The sequence below is a fragment of the Euleptes europaea genome, chromosome 1 (genome assembly GCF_029931775.1).
Source record: "Euleptes europaea isolate rEulEur1 chromosome 1, rEulEur1.hap1, whole genome shotgun sequence".
Classification (NCBI taxonomy): Eukaryota; Metazoa; Chordata; class Lepidosauria; order Squamata; family Sphaerodactylidae; genus Euleptes; species Euleptes europaea.
In genome coordinates this window covers 172,120,276-172,142,943 of record NC_079312.1, presented here as the reverse complement: position 1 = coordinate 172,142,943, position 22,668 = coordinate 172,120,276, and the positions used below count along the sequence as shown (strand labels likewise).

The 22,668-nt window shown below is 51.3% G+C and overlaps 1 protein-coding gene across 3 annotated transcripts in view; it reads right to left on the bottom strand.

The window, feature by feature from the left end:
* Window positions 1-22,668, bottom strand: part of OLFM2 (olfactomedin 2) — a 240,665-nt gene that overhangs the window by 179,729 nt on the left and 38,268 nt on the right. For 2 of the 3 annotated variants that reach the window (XM_056867381.1, XM_056867382.1), the window contains exon 1: window positions 6,897-7,058. The exons of the other annotated variant lie outside the window; for it this stretch is intronic. In XM_056867381.1, the coding sequence (XP_056723359.1) occupies window positions 6,897-7,037 (141 nt within the window). In that variant the 5' untranslated portion in view covers window positions 7,038-7,058. Of the gene's footprint in view, window positions 1-6,896; window positions 7,059-22,668 lie in introns of those variants that run through there. 3 annotated transcript variants of the gene reach the window in all.

The following is a 22,668-nucleotide window of genomic DNA, read 5'->3' as shown; positions in this document are numbered from 1 at the left end:
AGAGCCTTGCTTCCATCAGCAGCTGGAAGCATCCCCCAAATCAATCATCTTTCAGCATTCTGTAGGAGCCACCCTGGGAATCCTCCTGGATTGAAAGGCGGGTAGATACCACATGAGCCGATCGATAGAGATTTGATGTCGTTTGTACTATGCAATTAGCCTGCCTCCGTTACTGTATTGTGATTTTATGACTCCGAACGGAAACCGCTTCACACACGCAAACAAGCGGAGAGGCAATCCATAAATATTTTAATACAGCTCTGAACATGGCGTTCCTCGGGCGGGGTTTCTTTCGCCCAAATCCAGAGTAGACAGATTTCAACCAAAGCACTATTCAATTAGCCAAGCCACTGAACCCGTTTATAAGAACAAGGGTTCCAATCGAGCTGTCTAAAGATATCTCAAGCCTGCTATGTTGCATACACGTAACCTTTCAACACAAAAAAAAAGTCTGGCTCTAGGGTTGCCAACGCTGGGTTGGGAAATCCCTGGAGATTTGGGGTGGCTGGGGAGAGCAGGGTGTAATGCCATAGAGTCCACCCTCCAAAGCAGCCATTATCTCCAGGGGAACTGACCTCTGTCATCTGTATATCAGGCATTTGAGTTCCGGCTCCATAAATGTACACATGAAGCTGCCTTCTACTGCATCAGATCCTCGGTCCATTCAAGTCAGTATTGTCTACTCAGACTGGCAGCAGCTCTCTAGGGTCTCAGGAAGGTCTTTCACACCACCTACTTGCCTAATCCCTTTAACTGGATGCGCCAGGGATTGAACCTGGGACCTAGAACTGTCCTATGGGGAGAGGTTAGGACGCTTAGGGCTGTTTAGCTTGGAAAGAAGGCAGCTAAGGGGAGACATGATAGAGGTCTATAAAATTATGCATGGTTTGGAGAGAGCGGACAGGGAGAAGCTTTTCTCCCTCTCTCATAATACCAGAACGCAGGGTCATCTGCTGAAGCTGGAGGGTGAGAGATTCAAAACAGAGAAAAGGAAGTATTTCTTCACACAACGCGTAGTTAAATGGTGGAACCCCCTGCCCCAGGATGTGGCGATGGCTTCCAACTTGGAAGGCTTTAGGAGGGGAGTGGACATGTTCATGGAGCAGAGGGCTATCCATGGCTACTAATAAAATGGATACTAGTCGTGATGCATACCTGTTCTCTCCAGGATCAGAGGAGCATGCCTATTATATTAAGTGCTGTAGAACACAGGCAGGATGGTGCTGATGCAGTCATCTTGTTTGGGGGCTTCCTGGAGGCACCTGGTTGGCCACTGTGTGAACAGACTGCTGGACTTGATGGGCCTTGGTCTGATCCAGCAGGGCCTTTCTTATGTTCTTATGACCTTCTGCATGCCAAGCAGAGGCTCTACCATTGAGCCCACAATGGGTGGGATCTAAAACACTGGACCCCCCCCCCCACTGTGGTCCCAACCCCAGGTTCGGCTCCTGAATCTCCAGGAATTTCCCAGCTCACTGTACGCCTACGTCCAGGCAGTGAACATATGAAGCTGCCTTCTACTGAATCAGACCTTCGGTCCACCAAAGTCAGTATTGTCTGCTCAGACCGGCAGGGGCTCTTCAGGGTCTCAGGCGGAGGTCTTTCACATCACCTGCTTACCTGGTCCCTTTAACTGGAGATGCCGGGGATTGAACCTGGGACCTTCTGCATGCCGAGCAGATGCTCTACCAACTGAGCCACTCCCCTAAATGTCAGATGGGTACAATGAGGAACAAAACCTAAAGGAGCATTTGTGTAGATAGATCAGCTGCAGCCTGGAGAGACAGATGCCTCCACTGAGACAGGTTGAGTGAGGCAAGGATTCCCCAGCTGCCTCAGAAGATCCCTGGCAGAAACGCTCCCATCTGTTCCAGGAGGCTTTTTGATCTTCCAGGCGCCAGATCCTCCCACGCCACGAAGGAATTGTGCCATTGTTCAGCTTGCTTGGCTCACAGCATCCACAGCTCTGCCTACCTAGAACTCGAACCCCTGTTTGGCAGTGGAGATTTCCCCGCTCAAAAGGGCTCCCTTCAGCCAGCTTTTAGTTTTGCAAAGGGCACGGGAACAGAAGGGCACGGGCCCTGCTAAATCTCGCCCATCGCCTTGCAGAGAAGCAAGGGACATTCCAAACTTTATCCTCTCTCGGATTCAATTTTTTTAAAATAAGAAAACTGCTGGATTGTTTTTAGCCAATTCCACAGTTTTGTATTCATTATCCTTAACAACTGCTTACACTGTTATTTTGTTCCCCCTGCCCCGAGTTAAAAAACACACAAAACAACCTCCACGTTTTGGTTTAAGGCTAACAAAGTCAAGAATCAAGCAAACACAATTGCTTCCCCCCCCCCATGCACACATAGGCCATTTATGACTGGGAGATTTTACCTTGGATTTGCCACTCTCTAGATGCACATTTTCCCCATCCGAATTCTCAAAACTCTGCGTGGGGGGCTTATTTTTGAGTTTCAATAATTTGGATAGGGGAAACGAGCACCTAGTGAGTGGCAAACCCAAGATTAAACCTCCCATGCATAAATGACCACAGTCTGTACCTAAGCCTGCCCCTCCAACTCTTTCACGCCATTAAATGACAGTCATGGGGGGGGGGGCTTCGGCCCACCATAGGGGCAACAGCTCTACAGATCAATGCCGGCAAACCGCACACTGTGGCCCAGAGCATCTCTGAGCTGCGTTGACGTCTCACTCTCGAATCTCTCCCAACTCCCCTGAATCGCAGCAAGAAAACCTGTTACTCCAATCGCATTTGAGCACCCTTTTCCCCCTTCTCAAGTGCGCATTTACGGCCACGCCAGCAAAGTGCCCCTCTGCCATCAGACATCTGGACTTAAATACAAAAATAACCCTGTGCTGACTGCAGAAATTAGAAGCCAAAAAACCCCAGCACAATGGCCAAAACGATATATGACCCAAAAAAATCTAAGCAATTGTTGTCTATCAATATTTTCAGACGTTTATATGACAATTATCCGCAATAGGAACTGCAGGTAAGTACAATGGATACAAGATGTTTTCCAAATTGTCCATAGAACAGTCCCAATGCGTTTGATATGAGTTCTTCTTTTGTATGTTTACTGGTGTATCAACGGCTCAAACAACACCTTCAATGGCTTAAACAACACCTTCAGGCAGTTCATGAGAGGGAGGGCCATCTTCTGGGCATGGAGTGGCATCTTGGCCATCTTCTGGGCACGGAGTAGGGGTCACTCGGGGTGTGTGGGGGAGGTAGTTGTGAATTTCCTGCATTGTGCAGGGGGTTGGACTAGATGACCCTGGTGGTCCCTTCCAACTCTATGATTCTATGGTGAGTATAAAGCTGAGAAGCCAAATCACAACCAAAGAGGCTACCAAGAGTGTAACCTCTTTGTAGCCTAGTTGGTCTTGATTTGACGTTGCAGCTTTATACTCATCAGACGTCTGGAGTCAGACCAGCGCAGCTCCCATGCAAACAGAGCGTGGAGCTGGGGAAAGGTCCAGTCCCTAAACATCTGAAGCCTTTCTGGACAAAAGGTACGGCTAAGGCATCGAGATATCTGAAGCTGCTTCCTAATCCCCCCCCCCTGCTTTCCCCCTTCTCCTTTGCAGAGCCGGAATTCCTAGACATTACCAGGCAGAGAAGAGAGTAGTTTTCCCACACCAGGCTCAGAGACGCATTCTTTGCAGCGGAGAACTTGGCAATTGAGACCTCAACACTGCATGCACGCACAGCTCTCCTTCCAGCACACTCTGCAACAGTCCACAATCCGCCGACACCTCCCCTCGTTCCACACAGACAACCCCGAACACACACACACACACACACAAGATTAAAGCAAGTGACTCTCCTTTAAGAACCAAAGCACATTCCCTCCTCCTCTTTATGCAGAAGCAAGCAATGGCAAACCGCTCCCCACCGTCCCTTGCCTCAAAAGCCCCCGGGTCGATTTGCCTGTGGCTGGATGGCGCCTTACACACAAGGCAACCTAGTCAGGCAAGCATGAAAGGGAGGGAAGGGACAGGTATTGACATCAGTGGAGAAAGAGAAGGACAAGTCAAACCAAGCCAAATTAACCCCTTGGAAGGAAGGGGCAAGAGAGATGATGCACTTTTGGGGAGTAGGAACCTGTTCTGTCTGCATTCGGGATTCTCTTGTGGTGGGTTGTTCATGCAAACCCCAAAGCAGCCAGACAGCAAGGGGCATGGGGAGAAAGCCCCCCCCCAACCAGGGCTCCAAGGCTTATATCTAGATATATATCTAGATTATATCTAGATATCTAGATGCCCTCATTCCACAGAGCACGAACACAGCATTTAACTTTCTTCGACGATGGCGTCAAATGTTTCATCTCTGGGAATGTTCCCAGCTCTATGCTGCACTGGTATAGGAACGCCAACAAAAAACCTACGCTGAATACGATGAAGAATCAAAAAATAACAGCACGTGTAGCTAAACAGACATGAATAAAGGATATATGTCAAAAATATATACATCCTTTATTCATGTCTGTTTAGCTACGCGCACAGGTATAGGAGCTTTAAGAAGCCTGGGAGGGACGGAGAGGGACAGATCCATCGCAGGTGGATCACAGATGGATCCAGTGGTGTGGATCTAGTGCTGGGGCTAATGGGACCTGCCCTTAGAAGCGAAGAATGGCAGGGGGCACAATGTTGGCCCCTGATCTGCCACCCCCACGACCACCAGTAGCCACAACGCAGTAGCCCTGATGAATCAGAAGGAGCGTAAAGGGAGCGCAGAGTCGTTTTGGGGCCATATGAGCCAGGGGAATGCCGGAAAAATTGGAAAGAGGAACCAAATAATTCCAGAAGGTGCGGAGAGATGCCCGGTTGGGCAGCAGCCAACTGGAAAAAGTGGGAGTGGGGCAGCCTAGATGTGTGTGTAGGGGGGGGGGTAATCCGGGAGAAAGAGATCAGGGCAGTTCGACAAAGCAAAGGCAGAAGCCCCAAATCGCTGGGGAAACCCAAGCAGGAGAGAAAAGCGACCAGACCAAACCGTTTCAAAGGGGAGGGAGTGTTCTGAAAACAGATCTGGGGGTCGCCCTCCTCCGCTGTCATGGCCCCAATCCAACCCCCCCCCCAAGTCCTCCACAGTGATGGCCCCGATCCACCACCACCGCTGCAAAGTGCCTTCGCCATCCGCTCTGCCGGCAGCGTGGAATCTCGCTTCCCCCCTCCTTCCTCGGAATCGCCCCCCCCCCAGCACAAAAATAGACGTGTTTGGACAGGTCACCCCACGAGAAAAGGAACGGGGAGCGGTTTTTGAAGGGGGGTGGTGGAAGAAAATAAGGAACTCTTTTTCTCTCTCCCCCCACCCCGAAAAGCACATAAAGTTGCCAGCCCGGGGATTCGGCATCCCCCAGCAGAAACAGACAGGCGGGATCCCCGACGGCGGAAAACCTCCAGCTGGATGCCCAGTGAACCGGGATGGGGTGGGGGGAGAGATTTGAAGGCAAACAGGGATCTGGATTGCCCCCTCCCGGCCCAGCCCCAAAGGGGGACCCCGAAGCCTCGAAGCCCGAGGGCTGCGGCTGTCTAGCTGCCGCTGACCGAAAGCCCGTCGGAAGCCCCTCGGAAGCCCGATCTCCCGGGGGAAAGCGGGAAAGAAGGACCGGATCCCCGAGGGGGGAACCGCCCTCCCGTAGAGGAGGGACCCCCCCCCCCAAGCCGGAGGGCTGCGGTCGTCTGCCAACCCGCAAGCCCGTCGGAAGTCCCTCGGAAGCAAGATCTCCCGGGGCAAAGGGAAAAGAAGGACCGGATCCCCGAGAGGGGAACCCCCCCCCCTCATACAGGGGGCGTTGAATCAGGGACCCCCCCAGTCCGTTTCCCCGAAGAAGTGGGAAACACCCCCCCCCGACGACACCGCCCACCGACAGGGGCCGCGGACCCCTCTCGCGCGCCCCAAAGAAGTGGGGAACACCCCCCCACGACACCGCCCCCCCCGAGAGGGGCCGCGGACTCCCCTCGCCCCCCCCAAAGAAATGAGGAACGCCCCACCCGAAGACACCGCCCCCTCTCCCCCCCCCCCAAAAAAAGAAGTGGGGAACCAACCCCCCGGACGGCCCCGACCACGAGAGGGGCCGCGGACCCCCCTCGCCTCCCCAAAGAAGCGGGGAGCCCCCCCCCGACGACACCGACCCCCGAGAGGAGCCGCGGACCCCCCCTCGGAAGTGGGGAAACCCCCCGGACGTCGCTGCCCCCCGAGAGGGGCCGCGGACCCCCTCGCCTCCCCAAAGAAGCGGGGAGCCCCCCCGACGACCCCGACCCCCGAGAGGAGCCGCCGACCCCCCTCGCCTCCCCAAAGAAGCGGGGAGCCCCCCCTCCGACGACACCGACCCCCGAGAGGAGGCGCGGACCCCCCTCGCCTCCCCAAAGAAGCGGGGAGCCCCCCCCCCGACGACCCCGACCCCCGAGAGGAGCCGCCGACCCCCCTCGCCTCCCCAAAGAAGCGGGGAGCCCCCCCCCCGACGACCCCGACCCCCGAGAGGAGCCGCGGACCCCCCTCGCCTCCCCAAAGAAGCGGGGAGCCCCCCCGACGACCCCGACCCCCGAAAGGAGCCGCAGACCCCCCCCTCGGAAGTGGGGAAACCCCCCGGACGTCGCTGCCCCCCGAGAGGGGCCGCGGACCCCCTCGCCTCCCCAAAGAAGCGGAGCCCCCCCCCGACCCCCGAGAGGAGCCGCCGACCCCCCTCGCCTCCCCAAAGAAGCGGGGAGCCCCCCCCCCCGACGACCCCGACAGGAGCCGCGGACCCCCCCCCTCGGAAGTGGGGAAACCCCTCGGACGACGCTGCCCCCCGAGAGGAGCCGCGGACCTCCCCCCCAAGAAGTGGAGGACAACCCCCCCCGACGACACCCCCCTCCCCTCCCCTCCCCCCGGGACTCACGCCGCTCTCGGAGGTGCCGCCGGCCTGGGAGCCGGCGGTGCCGTTGAGCCCCACGAGGGAGGGCAGCGTCTGGGACATCCAGTTGGTGACCATGGCCATGGTGCTCAGCACGGCGCCGATCTTCAGCAGCGGCACCGTCATCGCGGCCCCCCCGCCCGACTCAGGCCCCGGGCCCCATCGGCCCGTCGGGGAGGCGCCGCTCCCGCCCTGGCACGGCTCGGCACGGCTCGGCTCGGCACGGCCCGCCTCCCGGCCAGGCTGCGCAGCCCAGGGAGCGCCGGCCCTCGCGCCCCGCCTTATAAGCGCCCCGGCCGCCCCCCCCCCGCCGCCCTGACGTCACGCCGCCGCTGGCCACAGGCCGGGGAGGGGGGAGGGAGAGGGGGGAGGGGGGAGGGAGAGGGGGGAGGGGGGCCGGAGGGGGGTTCCAGCAACCCTCCCCTTCGACTCCAGAGGACTCTCTGGGTGGACACGCGGGGAGGGATCGGGCCCAAGAGGCACGCCCCTGAGATCCCCCCCCCATGGAACAGGTCGAGGAACTTAACTCCAACGCCCCCCCCCCCAAAAAAAAACAACAACTCTCTTACAAGGGATGCAGAATAGTTTTGCTCCCATTTGCCAGCAGGCAACTGGGTGTTTTTTTTTTGGGGGGGGGCTTCTCTCTGCCAGCTCCCTCCCTCACCCCCATGCCGATCGTTTCATTGAATCGTAGAGTTGGAAGGGGTCACCAGGATCATCTAGTCCAACCCTGGACTTGGGGGTCAGGCCCAGGAGGCAAGCCCATAAGATCTCTCCCCCCCCACAAATGAAACAGGTCGAGTAACTTAATGCCACCCCCCAAAAACTCCCTTTAAGGGATGCAAAATAGTTTTGCTCCCATTTGCCAACACATAACTGGGTGTTTTTTCTTGGGGGGGGGGAGCTTCTCTCTACCAGCTCCCTCCCTCACCCCCATGCCTATCATTTCATTGAATCGTAGAGTTGGAAGGGGTCACCAGGGTCATCGAGTCCAACTCTGGACTTGCTGGCGCAGAAAGGCGGGTGGGGATCGGGCCCAGGAGGCAAGCCCATAAGATCTCTCCCCCCCCCAAATGAAACAGGTCGAGTAACTTAATGCCACCCCCAAAAACCTCTCTTATAAGGGATGCAGAATAGTTTTGCTCTTATTTGCCAACACACAACTGGTTTTTTTGGGGGGGTTGAGGGGGCTTCTCTCTACCAGCTCCCTCCCTCACCCCCATGCCTATCGTTTCATTGAATCATAGAGTTAGAAGGTACCCCTGGGTCATCTAGTCCAACCCCCTGCACGCTGCCGCTGGCCACAGGCTGGGGAGGGAGGGAGTCAGAGGGGGGAAGGGGGGGCGGAGAAGGGCCGGAAGGAGATTCCAGCAACCCTCCCCTTCAACTCAAGAGGACTTGGGGATCGGGCCCAGAAGGCAAGCCCAGAGGATTCCCCACCCCAATGGAACAGGTCGAGTAACTTAATTCCACACCCCAAAACTTTTTTACAAGGGATGCAGAATAGTTTTGCTCCTATTTGCCAACACACATCTTTTTTTTGGGGGGGGGCTTTTCTCTACCGGCTTCCTCCCCCACCCCCATGCCTATTATTTCATTGAATCATAGAGTTGAAAGGGACCACCAGGGTCATCTAGTCCAACCCCTTGCACGCTGCCACTGGCCACAGGCCGGGGAGGGAGGGAGAGGGAGGGGGCGGAGGAGGGAGGGACGGAGATTCCAGCAACCTTCCCCTTCGACTGGAGGACTGGCTTGGTGGAAACGCGGATGGGGATGGGGCCCAAGAGGCAAGCTCCTAAGATCCCCCCCCCCCAAATTGAACAGTTCGAGTAACTTAATTCCACCACCCCCCGAAAAAAAACACTCTTACAGGGGATGCAGAATAGTTTTGCTCCTATTTGCCAACACACAACTGGGTTTTTTTGGGGGGGGCGTCTCTCTACCAGCTCCCTCCCTCACCCCCATGCCTATAATTTCATTGAATCATAGAGTTGGAAGGGACCACCAGGGTCATCTAGTCCAACCCCCTGCACAATGCAGGAAATTCACAACTATTCCCCCACACACACACACATATCCCCAGAGACTCCTACTTAGGGTTGCCAACCTCCAGTTAGTAGCTGGAGATCTCCTGCGATTACAACTGATCACCAGCCAATAGACCAGTTCACCTCGAGAAAATGGGTGCTTTGGCAATTGGACTCTATGGCATTGAAGTCCCTCCCCTCCCCAAACCCTGCCCTACTCAGGTTCTGCCCCCAAACCTCCTGCAGGTGGCGAAAAGGGACCTGGCGACCCTACCCGTACTCCATGCCTAGAAGATGGAGAAAAAATACCCTCCAGGATCCCTGGGTAATCTGGCCTGGAGGGAAAATTGCTTCCTGACCCCAAAGTGGTGATCAGCATTTCCCTCGGCATGTAAGAAAGGCCAGGAGAGCCAAACACTGACACAACCCTTCCTGCCCTCCCTCATTTCTGTTGAGGGGGGGGACCTAACCCCCAGTGGTATAATGATTAGATTATCCCTGTGTCCCCTCCCACCCATACCCATAGTGTACTGGAAACCTAACCTTCCCCATACAACGTAAAAATCAATTGCCAATATTTTTTCGACCACATACACCCTCATTTCTACCCAAAGACCCCTCAACCATCCCTCTGGTTTGACAACAGAGCATCTTCCCCCTCCAGCTGCTATGTGGGACCCGATCCTATGCGTTCCTTATTTGGAGGTGTCCCAGGGTGTTCAACTGACCTTGCATCCTAAGCAATTGGAATGAATTATAGGAGTCGCCATGCAACGCAATCTTCAGTACAAACGCCCCGCTGAACCCCAGCGTGGTGTAGTGCTTAGCGTGTCTGACTCCCATCTGGGAAATCCGGGTTCAAACCCCCACTCTCCCATGACGCTCGCGGGCCAGTGGCTCTCTTGCAGCCTGACCCACCTCACAGGGTCATTGTGAGGATAAAACAGAAGGGGAAATCAGGTACACTGCCATGGGCTCCTTGGAGGAAGGGTGAAATTTATTTTTTTAAAATCACACTAGGTGAATTTAAGATTGCAGTTGAAGCCTGCGGGCCCCTGCCAATTTATCTGGGAGCAAGTATCACTGAATGTGACAAGAGAAGTAAACAGTTTGTGAAACTGGGGAGGGGCTGTGGCTCAGTTTGTAGAGCATCTGCTTGGCATGCAAAAGGTCCCAGGTTCAATCCCCGGCATCTCCTGTTAAAGGGGCTAGGCGAGTAGGTGGTGTGAAAGACCTCTGCCTGAGACCCTGGAGAGCCACAGCCGGTCTGAGTAGACAATACTGACTTTGATGGACCAAGGGTTTGATTCAGTAGAAGGCAGATTCATCATGTGTTCATGTGAGACTGGTCACTGCACATCCTGCCGAAATCTGCTTGGGGCAAGACTGATTGGTCATCTATAGGGCTTATGTTTTAAGCAGGCAATGCCTAGAATCCAGCTATGCATGTGTTGCAAAGAAGTGACTCCCGTTACATTTAGCAGGACTCGCCTCTTAATAACATACACAGGATTGGAACAGGGTCACTCCACGGCAGCATGAATTCTAAGTGGCAGATAACAGGTACCTCTCCACTATCTTTGAGAAGCAGTGGCAGAAAACCTGATTTAATAAACTCCTAAAATCACTGAAAGCTTTAAAAGAGCCAGAGTGGTGTAGTGGTTAAAAGTGGTGGACTCTAATCTGGAGAACTGGGTTTGATTCCCCTCTCCTACACATGAAGCCAGCTGGGTGACATTGGGCTAGTCACAGTTTTCTCTGAACTCTCTCAGCCCCACCTACCTCACCAGGTGCCTGCTGTGGGAAGGGGAAGGGGGTTATAAACCGGTTTGAGAAGGTAGAGAAAATTGGGGTACAAAAACCAACTCTTCTTCTTTTGCCCAGAAAGGCTTCTGATTGACTATCAGATTTGGTGGGCCCTGCAGATTTTTTAAAACGTTGCTTTGGCCACCACAACACAAAGATCAGCCCTGTGTTAGAAGAAGAGTTGGTTTTCATATACCGACTTCTCTACCACTTAAGGGAGAATCAAACCGGCTTACAATCACCTTCCCTTCCCCTCCCCACAACAGACACCCTGTGAGGTAGGTGGGGCTGAGAGAACTGTGACTAGCCCAAGGTCACCCAGCTGGCTTCATGTGTAGGAGTGGGGAAACCAATCCAGTTCACCCGATTAGCCTCCGCCGCTCATGTGGAGGAGTGGGGAATCGAACCCAGTTCTCCAGATCAGACTCCACCGCTCCAAACCACCGCTCTTAACCACTACACCACGCTGTTACTGAAGTTAAGCTGTGGCTATCATTTTGTGGCTGGCTCCGTTTTGTGGCAGTGCTTACCATGCCGTGTCAGAATTCCAGATGCTCAAAAAGGTTGGAGACCTCTGCTCTAACCATTACCCCGTGCTGGCTCAGATGTATTAGCAGTGCCTTGAAGAGGGTTTCTCCCCCACCCCAATGCAATTTTCTTTTGGGGGAAAAATTATTGGAGAAGAGGCACAGGCTGCCCGCCAATCCTAGTTTGGCATCTGCCGTATTTATGAAAGCAACATGCAAATCAAGGAAATTAGCAGCAACGTGCAAATGAGCAGCAGCTGACTTGTATCACTGTGGAATGGCCTTCAATGCTAAACAGGGTGCTTTCATATGCGCACAAAAGAGCAGAGCATAGGAAGTGGACAGAACATATCCAGGAGGTCGGTGAAGATATGTGTCTACTTTCCAGTTGTGAGTCAGTGCTGGCTTCCCCCCTCAAGGGAAAGATCCAGATCTGCGGCTTCCGAAACCATCACGATCTGTCACTTTCCCGCATGACCGTAAGTTAACCGTTTAAGTTAAATGTGACCAGCCAGTGTGATGCAGCTACAAAAAAGGCGATTGCGATCTTGGGGTGCGTCAACAGAGGCGTAACATCCAAATCGCAAGAGGTCATAGTTCTGCCGTACACTGCATGGGTCAGGCCGCACCTGGAGTCCTGGGTGCCGTTCTGGAGGCTTCACTTCAAAAAGGATGTGGACAGAATCGAGCGGGTGCAGAGGAGAGCGATGAGGAGGATCAGCGGCCTGGAGACCGAGCCCTACGAGGAAAGGCTGAGGGACTTGGGAATGTTCAGTCTGGAGAAAAGGAGGTTGAGGGGGGGACAAGATTGCTCTCTTGCAGTATTTGAAGGGCTGACGCTTTGAGGAGGGCAGGGAGCTGTTCCTGTCGGCAGCAGAGGACAGGACTTGCAATTATGGGTTTAAATTGTGGGCGGAAAGGTACTGGCTGGATATTAGGAAAAAACTTTTACAGTAAGAGTTGTTCAGCAGTGGAATCGGCTACCTAGGGAAAATGTTGAGCTCCCCCTCGCCGGCAGTCTTTAAGCAGAGGCTGGACAAGCACTTGTCAGGGATGCTCTAAGCCCGCGATGGCGAACCTATGGCATGCGTGCCGGACTTGGCACGCCGAGCCCTCTCTGTGGGCACGCGCAGGTAAGTTGAGCAGCCGTCGCGTCTGCCTTCCCCGGACTCCCCGCCGCCCAGCTTAGGGGCTTTGAACAAACATTAATTGTTCAAAAGCAGGCCAAATGCAAACTTTTACCTTTCAATCAAAAGTTGTTTGTATCATTGAAAGCTCTGCTATTGTGTTTTTCTTTTAAGGCAAAAGATGTTAATAATGTATGTGTTGCTTTTTCTAAACTAAAACCTCAGTATTCAGGTTAAATTGCCGTGTTGGCACTTTGCGATAAATAAGTGGGTTTTGGGTTGCAGTTTGGGCACTCGGTCTCTAAAAGGTTCGCCATCACTGCTCTAAGCTGATCCTGCATTGAGTAGGGGGTTGGACTAGATGGCCTGTCTGGCCCCTTCCAACTCTATGGTTCTATGATCCACCGTTTTGAGATTAAGGACTCCCTGCCAGCTAAGACAGGGTGAACACCTCCCTCGCCCTTAGCACGGAAAGCTTTTTCAGGAGTCCTATGTGAAATGGGCAGATGGCTCAGTGGCAAAGCATCTGCTTTGCAAGCAGAATGTCCCAGGTTCAATCCTCGGCATCTCCAGTTAAAAGGATCAAGTAATAGGTGATGTGAAAGAACCCCCCTCCTGGGACCCTGGAGAGTCAGAGTAGACAATAGTGACCTTGACAGACCGAGGGTCTTACTCAGTAATAGGCTGCTTCATATGTACTGCTTTTCATAGTTAAATAGTTAAATTGTGGAACTCCCTGCCCCAGGATGTGGTGATGGCTGCCAACTTAGAAGTTTTTAAGAGTGGAGTGGACATGTTCATGGAGGAGAGGGCTATCCATGGCTACTAGTCACACATTCATTCTGACTAGTAGCCATGGATACCCCTCTCCTCCATGAACATGTCCACGCACTTCTTCAAGCCTTCCAAGTTGGCAGCCATCACCACATCCTGGGGCAGGGAGTTCCACAATTCAACTATGCCTCTGCCTTCCTGGTATAGCAGTCCTAGTCTCTTGGGGGGTGGGGGGCTCCCATCCAAGTACCACCTATTAAGCCTGCTACAGTATACATTACATGTATATTCTATTTGTAAATAACATGCATTGTTCGTTTTTTTGCTGTCACATAGCAGCTGACTTATGGCGGCCCCATAGGGATTTCAAGGCAAGAGATGTTCAGAGGTGGTTTGCCATGGCCTGCCTCTGCGTAGCGACCCAGGAGGGGCCGTGGCTCAGTGGTAGAGCTTCTGCTGGGCATGCAAAAGGTCCCAGGTTCAGTCCCCGGCATCTCCAGTTCAAGGGACTAGGCAAGTAGGTGATGTGAAAGACCTCCGTCTGAGACCTTGGAGAGCCGCTGCCAGTCTGAGAAGACAATACTGACTTTGATGGACCAAAGGTCTGATTCAGTATAAGGCAAATTCATGTGTTCATGTGACTTTCTGGGCAGTCTCTCATCCAAGTACAGATCAGGACCGATCCTGCTTAGCTTCCAAGATCTGATGAGATCGGGCTCACCTGGGCTGTCCAAGTCAGGATGACATTGTGTTACATATTGCCATAGAAATGCCAAATGAAAACACTACAATACGTGATTGCAACGTGAACAAATTCATTAAACCAACGGAGAACAGCAGAGAACTGAAACCAGTGGGGAAGATAAAAAACGAACCTCAAAAGACAGGAAATAGGAACGGTTCGGTCATCCCAGAGCCAACCACATGTAATGTGATGCCAGAGATCTTAAATTGGGAACTCCACCGAAACCAAGAGCAGTAAAGAGCGGCCATAGTGATGAACAGCAATTTAGATCATGAGAAACGTTCACCCTTCATGGGGAAAATATATTACCCCGCAAGGTAATGAAAAAAGTACTATGCAAATTTGTCCCTGAGGCAAATAGTAGCTTGTAGAGGGGCAATTCCCAACAGGACAAAGGCAAATGGTAAAGGATTAATGACCCCCATGCCATAATCCAAATCATTTGATCACAGGTTGGGCTGGATGGCCAGTATGGCCCATTCCACCTCTATGATTCCATAGGCAGATGATGAGTGGGAGGGCATCTTGGCCACCTTCTGGGCATAGAGTAGGGGTCACTGGGGTGTGTGTGGGGGAGGTAGTTGTGAATCTCCTGCATTGTGCAGGGGTAGGACTAGATGTGCAGAGGAAGGCACTGGCAAACCACCTCTGTTAGTCTCTTGCCATGAAAACCCCAAAAGGGGTCGCCATAAGTCGCCTGCGACTTGAAGGCACTTTACACACACACAGAGAGGACTAGATGACCCTGGTGGTCCCTTCCAACACTATGATTCTATGATTTTAGGATGATGTCACAACTGTGTCGCCTGATAAAAACCCAAAAAACTTAAATGGGTTGACGCTTTATTTGGTTATACACCGAAAGCCGATGAGGACACCAAAGACAGACGGCAGGTAAAGGCCACGGAAACAAAGAAAGGAATATTTGCACCAACTGTTTTCAGTATTGTTGAAAGTGTGCGCCAAAACAATGAACTACTTCTTCTTCTTCTCCTCCTTCTCCTTCTCCTCCTCCTCCTCCTCCTGCTGTCTGTCCTTGGACAGATATTCTCAGGAGCAATTTCCTCCCTCTTCTCGAAAACGCTTCTCCCTCTCCTCTTAGCCAGTTAGGTAGCTAGAGGCTATCTTTGCCTCTCCACTTTCCTCTCTGATACCTCGTTCCTTGATAAACATTTACTTTTATCTTTAATCGGAGAGTGTGACATTTTGCTGCGTGATTCACACTCTGCCAACATAGGTGAGCGAGCAAAGCCAAGTTGGTTCCCGCTTTCTTGCAGGCCACAAATGACTAATGTCGCAGACATGTGTGGGCCAGCAAACTAGTTAAATAGCGTGCAAAGGTTTTTTTTTTTGTTTTGTTTTTTTTATTTGAAAGTCCCTGGTTCTATAACATTTAATTGGCAAGAATGAAAAGGGATTTCTCAGCTGCAATAGTGAATGAAGAAACTGCTGCCAATCAGAACACCGACAACAGCTGGTTCAGATTCAACAGCTGGTTCAGCACCGCCATCTAGTGGTTGCTGCTATCGAAGTTAGTGCGGGTTTCAAAAATGAACCTGTTCACCCAGAGGTCAAAAACGTGCAGTCCTTTTTATCCAATGCAAAGTGATTCATACCAGGAGGGCAACTTTGCGAGACCCAGGATCCACCTCTTATCCCAACCTACAGCGTGGGATCCATTTCTTATCCTTTTTTTCAAGAAGAAGAAGAAGAGTTGGTTTTTATATAACTTTCTCTACCACTTAAGGGAGACTCAAACCGGCTTACAATCACCTTCCCTCCCCCTCCCCACAACAGACACCCTGTGAGGTAGGTGGGACTTAGAGTGTGTGACTAGCCCAAGGTCACCCAGCTGGCTTCGTTTGTAGGAGTGGGGAAACAAATCCAGTTCACCAGATGAGCCTCCACCGCTCATGTGGAGGAGTGGGGAATCAATTAGCTGTGATCCTGTGTGTGTGTGTGTTAAGTGCCGTCAAGTCACTTCTGACTCATGGAGACCCCATGAATCAGTGTCCTCCAAAAGGTCCTATCTTTGACAGCCTTGCTCAGGTCTTGCAAATTGAGGGCCGGGGCTTCCTTTATAGAGTCAATCCATCTCTTGTTGGTTCTTCCTCTTTTCCTGCTGCTGCCCTCCACTTTTCCTAGCATGATTGTCTTTTCCAGTGACTCTTGCCTTCTCATAATGCAACCAAAATACAATAGCCTCAGTTTAGTCATTTTAGCATTTCTGGGGTCAGTTCAGAATTGATTTGATCAAACGACACCTTTTTCAATGGCCAGGGCAAACCTGAGCCTCACTACCCCATCTGCATTTGTGGGATAGCAGTACTGGCCTACCTTACAAGCCTGTTCTAAATATTACTGTGGAATAGAACATGAAGCCCTTTGAAGTGCTGCATAAACACCACATTGAAGGGTCCTCTCTCTTTTTCCTGCTGTCTTCTTTCCTCCTACTCCTCCTCTATCTGAAAACAATTCATTACAGATTTGCCTATAGGATTTGCCTTAGGTCAAGCATGGTTTAGCTCCGGTCTGAAAACGTAAGCTGGCAAGGTTCGACTCCTTGAGTCTAGGGAAGGGGGTAGATTCTTTTGGAGATCCTCAGGGGCTGGATTCTCCAAATCTCACCATCATCATGCTCTTCTACAACAGCTGAGCTGGAAGAAGTCTGGCCCCATCTTCAAGAAGGAACCCTTCCCTTCAGAAAATGATAGTGCACCACAGAGAGGCTGATTTTTTTTTTTTAGAATTGCCACCTCGGGAGGTGGTGGGCTCTCCTTCCTTGCAGGTTTTTTTAAGCAGGGGCTAGATGGCCATCAGTCAGCAACGCTGATTCTGTGAACTTAGGCAGATCATGAGAGGGAGGGCAGGAAGGGTTCTCTCTAGGATCAGAGGAGCATGCCTATAATATTAGGTGCTGTGGGACACAGGCAGGACAATGCTGCTGCAGTTGTCCTGTTTGCGGGCTTCCTAGAAGCACCTGGTTGGCCACTGTGTGAAGTTGATGGGCCACCGCTGGACTTGATGGGCCTTGATCTGATCCAGCAGGGCTTTCCTTATGTTCCTGTGGAGGAGAGGGCTATCCATGGCTACTAGTCAAAATGGATATTAGTCTTGATGCATACCTATTATCTTCAGGATCAGAGGAGCATGGCCATTATAGTATGTGCTGTGGAACAAAGGCAGGATAATGCTGCCACAGTCGTCTTGCTTGTGGGCTTCCTAGAGGCCCCTGGTCGGCCACTGTGTGAACAGACGGCTGGACTTGATGGGCCTTGGTCTCATCCAGCGTGGCTTTTCTAATGTTCTTATCTTATTTGTACTGCTGAAAACCTGCCTTATTGCTGTTATTGGAAACCGGCACGGCATTGTTACAGTTATAAATAAGAGGACCAATTAGAATGCATCTTCTGAGCCCCTTATTATATTGCTAAGTCAATTGAAGGATATCACAAAACCTCCAGACAAAGAATCGGTTGGGAATGTATTGATTTCAAGTAGAATTATTTTAGCAAAATGTTGGCATGCGTGTTTTTTTAAGAGGTTCCCGATGGTGATTATCGATGCGTAAAGCATGGGGTGTAATTGATAACAAGAAGTTCCTGTATTTATGTTTCTGCAGGAAGAGAGTTTGGGGAACGTCTGTATACATGCATATCCCTGCCAAAGATTTGTTATCAGAGCTGAATACGTTCTATGCTTCTTTTAAAAAAAACTCTGAACCAAAGTTTCCCAAATTCTGCCATGTCCAATTGATGCAAATGAAGCAAATGGGTATGATTTCTCTAACTTTGCAGAAGGAGGAGGAGGAGGAGGAAGAGGAAGAGCAGGAAGAAGAAGAGTTGGTTTTGATATGCCGACTTTCTCCACCACTTGAGGAAGAATCAAACCAGCTTAAAATCACCTTCTCTTCCCCTCCCCACAACAGACACCCTGTGAGGTAGGTGTGGCTGAGAGAGCTTTAAGAGATCTATGACTAGCTCAAGGTCACCCAGCTGGCTTCATGTGGACGAGTGGGGAAACAAATCCAGTTCACTAGATTAGCCTCCACCGCTCATGTGGAGGAGTGGGGGATCAAACCCAGTTCTCCAGATCAGACTCCACCACTCCAAACCACCGCTCTTAACCACTACATCATGCTGGTTAAACACCTCCTCCCTTCCTTGAATGGCAAACCAAAGCTGCACAAGTCTTCAATTTGTATTTTACGGGCAGACAAGATGCATGATCTTCATCTTGTCTGAGCCCTCCCTTGGCCACAAGCCCTACTGAAATAACTGGGACTTACTTCTGCATAAAGATGGATAGGCTTAGGAAGGGCCCCCACAGACGAATGCCAGGAAATCAAGCCCGTTTTAGAATAGCAAGAAGGTCTCTATTGACAGCACCCGGGTCCTACACTGGTTAATTAAAAAGAAGGCTGACTTGGACAAACTTTGTTTTATGGCTTTTAAAGATTTCCGAGAAAGCGTCGATTCTGTCTGCAAAAACCAATCTTTGGAAGGCAGAGCATCCTCGTGGGTCTCCCACAGCTTGAAACACTGCTCCGGGGGAAGGGGGGTCTTCAAAACACCATAAGTGAATTGGAGGGACTGTCGTGGGTGGGGGCGGAGAACAAATCGCCTCTCCTCTTTCATTTTCTGAAATTGACTCAGGTCTCAAGCCTTTGAATAAGAGGGCACATGGACACACATGAACACACAAAAGCTGCCTTATACTGAATCAGGCCCTCGGTCCATCAAAGTCAGTATTATCTACTCAGACTGGCAGGGGCTCTCCAGGGTCCCAGGCAGAGGTCTTTCACGTTGCCTACTGCCTGGTTCTTTTTAACTGGAGATGCCAGGGATCGAACCTGGGACCTTCTGCGTGCCAAGCAGAGGCTCTTTCACTGAGTCACAGCCCCAGGGCAGCTGGAGGCAGAAAAGGGGATTAAATGGTGGGGTTTGTATAGGGCTCAGTTGTGTTCTGTTTTGCCCCAATGTTAATGTGAAGGGTTAAGATACCTTCATTTCACGGTGCAGTGGTTAAGAGCGGGGGACTCTAATCTGGAGAACTGGGTTGGTTTCCCCACTCCTCCACATGAAGCCAGCTGGGTGACCTTGGGCTAGTCACGGTTCTCTCAGAACTCTCTCAGCCCCACCGACCCACCCCATCTTCACACAGATGTTCTCACCCAGTTAATTAGGAGTGGTGTGCGCTTGATAGCCAAGCCTGTTGATGGAACAAGCCACAGCTGGAGTTATGAGAACAGAATGAGCTAAGCCTGGGTGGGAAACTACTGAATGCTGATTCCCGGGCACACAAAATGGAGAACACAGGTAGCAAAAATCAAAGTGGTTCTTCTGCCTTGACACCCTCTTTACACATTGTCTGCCATACCCTCACTGCTCCCTAGGGTTGCCAACTTCCAGGTACTAGCTGGAGATCTCCTGCCATTACAACTGATCTCCAGGCGACAGAGACTGTGAACAAGATAGAATCTTTGTCGGGTCCAACCTCACAAGTTACTGTGATTAAAATTGTTGAATTGCATATATAAATATTGTTGGCGTTTATAAAATAAAAGCCTAGGGTTCTGAGGAACTTATGTACTACCCAGATGCTGAATTTTGCTGAATAAGGCTTCTGTGAATTATTGGGGTGGCTGATGAAGATTTGAAACAGGCATTTACCGGCATCCTGTACCACTACCAAACGGATCACAGCCTATGACACTTACTTAAGAAAAAATTATTATATTCACGCCTTTTTGTAAAAATATTTTATTTGTACTGACATGTATTGATGTATTACATTATGAGTTTAATAATGTATATATAACAAGAAGCACTGTTTTCATCTTTTTTCTTTCATACCACGTGATCTCTTATATATATTTTAAATAGCCTACAACTGTGTTTTTGAATGCAACTTCCAGGTACTAGCTGAATACAACCCTACCAATTGCCAATCTCCTGCCATTACAACTGATCTCCAGGCGACAGAGATCAGTTCCCCTGGAGAAAATGGCCTCTTTGGCAATTGGACTCTATGGTACCGAAGTCCCTCTCCTCCCCAAACCCTACCCTCCTCAGGCTCCACCCCAAAAATCTCTGGGTATTTCCCAATCCAGAGCTGGCAACCCTACTGCTCCTGTCCTAAGGTTATACCCAGGCTCCTAGTAATGTCTGCAGTGTCCACCCAATGGTGTTAACCTGGTTTGTCATGTGCCACTCCAGCGACACACTCCTCATGGGGCGTAACTACATGCTAACCGTACATCACAAAGTCACCACTATGCCTGCCCTGAGGACTGTTGGCCAGAGGCAATCCAAAAAAATTGTGCTTGGAGCTTAATGCTCAGGCAAGTGCGGGCCTGATTCATCTCAATTTTGGCACATGGTTGCACGGGTCTTAAACCACCTCCCCCATGCCATGTTCCTGAAATGGCCCACGCAGCCACTGTTTGCACCACTGGGGAAACTTGCATGCATTTATGGGCTACATCTAACATGCATGGGCTATAGGGTTGCCAGGTCCCTCTTCACCACCAGCAGGAGGTTTTTGGGGAACAGACTGAGGAGGGCGGGGATTGGGGAGGGGAGGGACCTCAATGCCATAGAGTCCAGTTGCCAAAGCGGCCATTTTCTCCAGGGGAACTGATCTCTATCGGCTGGAGTTCAGTTGTGTTAGGCGGAGATCTCCAGCTACTGCCTGGAGGTTGGCAACCCTAATGTGCAACATGCATGTTTCCTCAGTAGGGCAAATGGTGATTTCTTGGGGCAGTTTCAAGCCAGGAAAGTGGCACCGGGTGGGGGGGAATCAGATCCTCACATGCCAAAGACTTAAGGTATGAGCATGGAACTCCTAGAACATGTCTGATCACTCACATGCCATTGAAGTCCCTCCCCTCCCCAAACCCCGCCCTCCTCAGGCTCCACCGGTGGCAAAGAGGGACTTGGCAACCCTACTGACCAGCACAACTAAAGCAGACATGCAGAGGACAGAAAGGCTTTGAAATGCAGAGTTAGGCCCTCCAGAGTCCAACCTAACCAGGTTCTAGCCATTGTCAGGCTCTGTAAAGTGTACTGGAGCATCACATCTCTAGGTGGAATTCTGCGTTCCCTAGGGTTGCCAGGTCCCTTTTCGCAATCGGCGGGAGGTTTTGGGGGCGGAGCCTGAGGAGGGTGGGGTTTGAGGAGGGGAAGGACTTCAATGCCATAGAGTCCAATTGCCAAAGCAGCCATTTTCTCCAGGTGACCTGATCTCTATCGGCTGGAGATCAGTTGTAATAGCAGGAGATCCCCAGCTTTTACCTGGTAGTCGGCAACCCTAGCGTTCCCGGATGAGGCATCCGGAGCAGTTTCAGATTTTCAAGACAGACTGTTGATAAATTTTAAGCGAATTTATTAAATACATAGAGCTCCCCCCCACCCCCGCCCCCCGAGCCCATTGAATTTGCAATCCATACTCCATCAAACGCAATCAAGTGCTACGTCAGCCCTGGAAGAAAAAGAAATTGGGAAAGAAAAGCAAAAGTCAAGGGCGTTTCCAAAGCAGCCATTATGAACTTGAGGAGGAATTGGACTCTTGAAGGGTCACAGAAATAACCAGTACAACATCAGAAAGAAAAAATCTGAATTTCTGCAAGGGGGAGATCTCTTTAATTGTCCTGCACTGCCATCTTGTGGTGACAACCTGAATTTCACACATATGTACCCGCACAAAGAAGAAGAGTCGGTTTTTATATGCCGACTTTCTCTACCACTTAAGGCAGAATCAAACCGGCTTACAATCCCCTTCCCTTCCCTTCCCCTCCCCACAACTGACACCCTGTGAGGTAGGTGGGGCTGAGAGAGAATGACTTGCCCAAGGCCACCCAGCTGGCTTCTTGTGGAGGAGTGGGGAAACAAATCTAGTTCACCAGATTAGACTCCGCCGCTCACATGTCGCTCATGTAGCTGCCTTATACTGAATCAGACCCTTGGTCCATCAAGGTCAGTATTGTCTACTCAGACTGGCAACGGCTCTCTAGGGTCTCAGGCAGGGGTCTTTCACATCACTTACTTGCCTAGTCCCTTTAACTGGAGATGCCGGGGATTGAACCTGGGAGGAACAGGGAATCAAATCCAGTTCTCCAGATCAGACTCCACTGCTCCAAACCACCGCTCCTAACCACTACACCACGCTGGCTTTCAAACATTTGTCAGAAAAGAAGCAAGAGTCCAGAAGCACCTTAAAGGCTAACAAAATTTCTGGCAGGGTGTGAGCTTTCGTGAGCCACAGCTCACTTCTTCAGCTACAGCTAGAAAACTCATACCCTGCCAGAATTTTTGTTAGTCTTGAAGGTACTACTGGACTCTTGCTCTTTTCTGTGGCTAGTGACAGACGAACAAGGCTACCCGTCGTGATCTACAAACATTTGGGGTTCGAGGAGACAAATGTCAAACGGGCAGCACTTTGTCCAGTACTGAAGATGGAAACGTGATGCCCTGGGAAGTCCTTCTGCACAAGTCCCTACTGAAAGGAATGGGATCAGGGCAAGTTCCTGGCGCATGGGGTTTCCATAGCTCGGACAGGCCTCTCTCCCATTTTGGAGCCCTTAACGGCACTCCAGATCTGCCACTGGGAGAGTCCACTTCATAGTAGGACTACCAAGGAGCACCAAGAAATAAGACAATGGAGAGCCAGAATGGTGTAGTGGTTAAGAGCGTTGGTTTGGAGCAGTGGAGTCTAATCTGCAGAACCAGGTTGGTTTCCCCCACTCCTCCA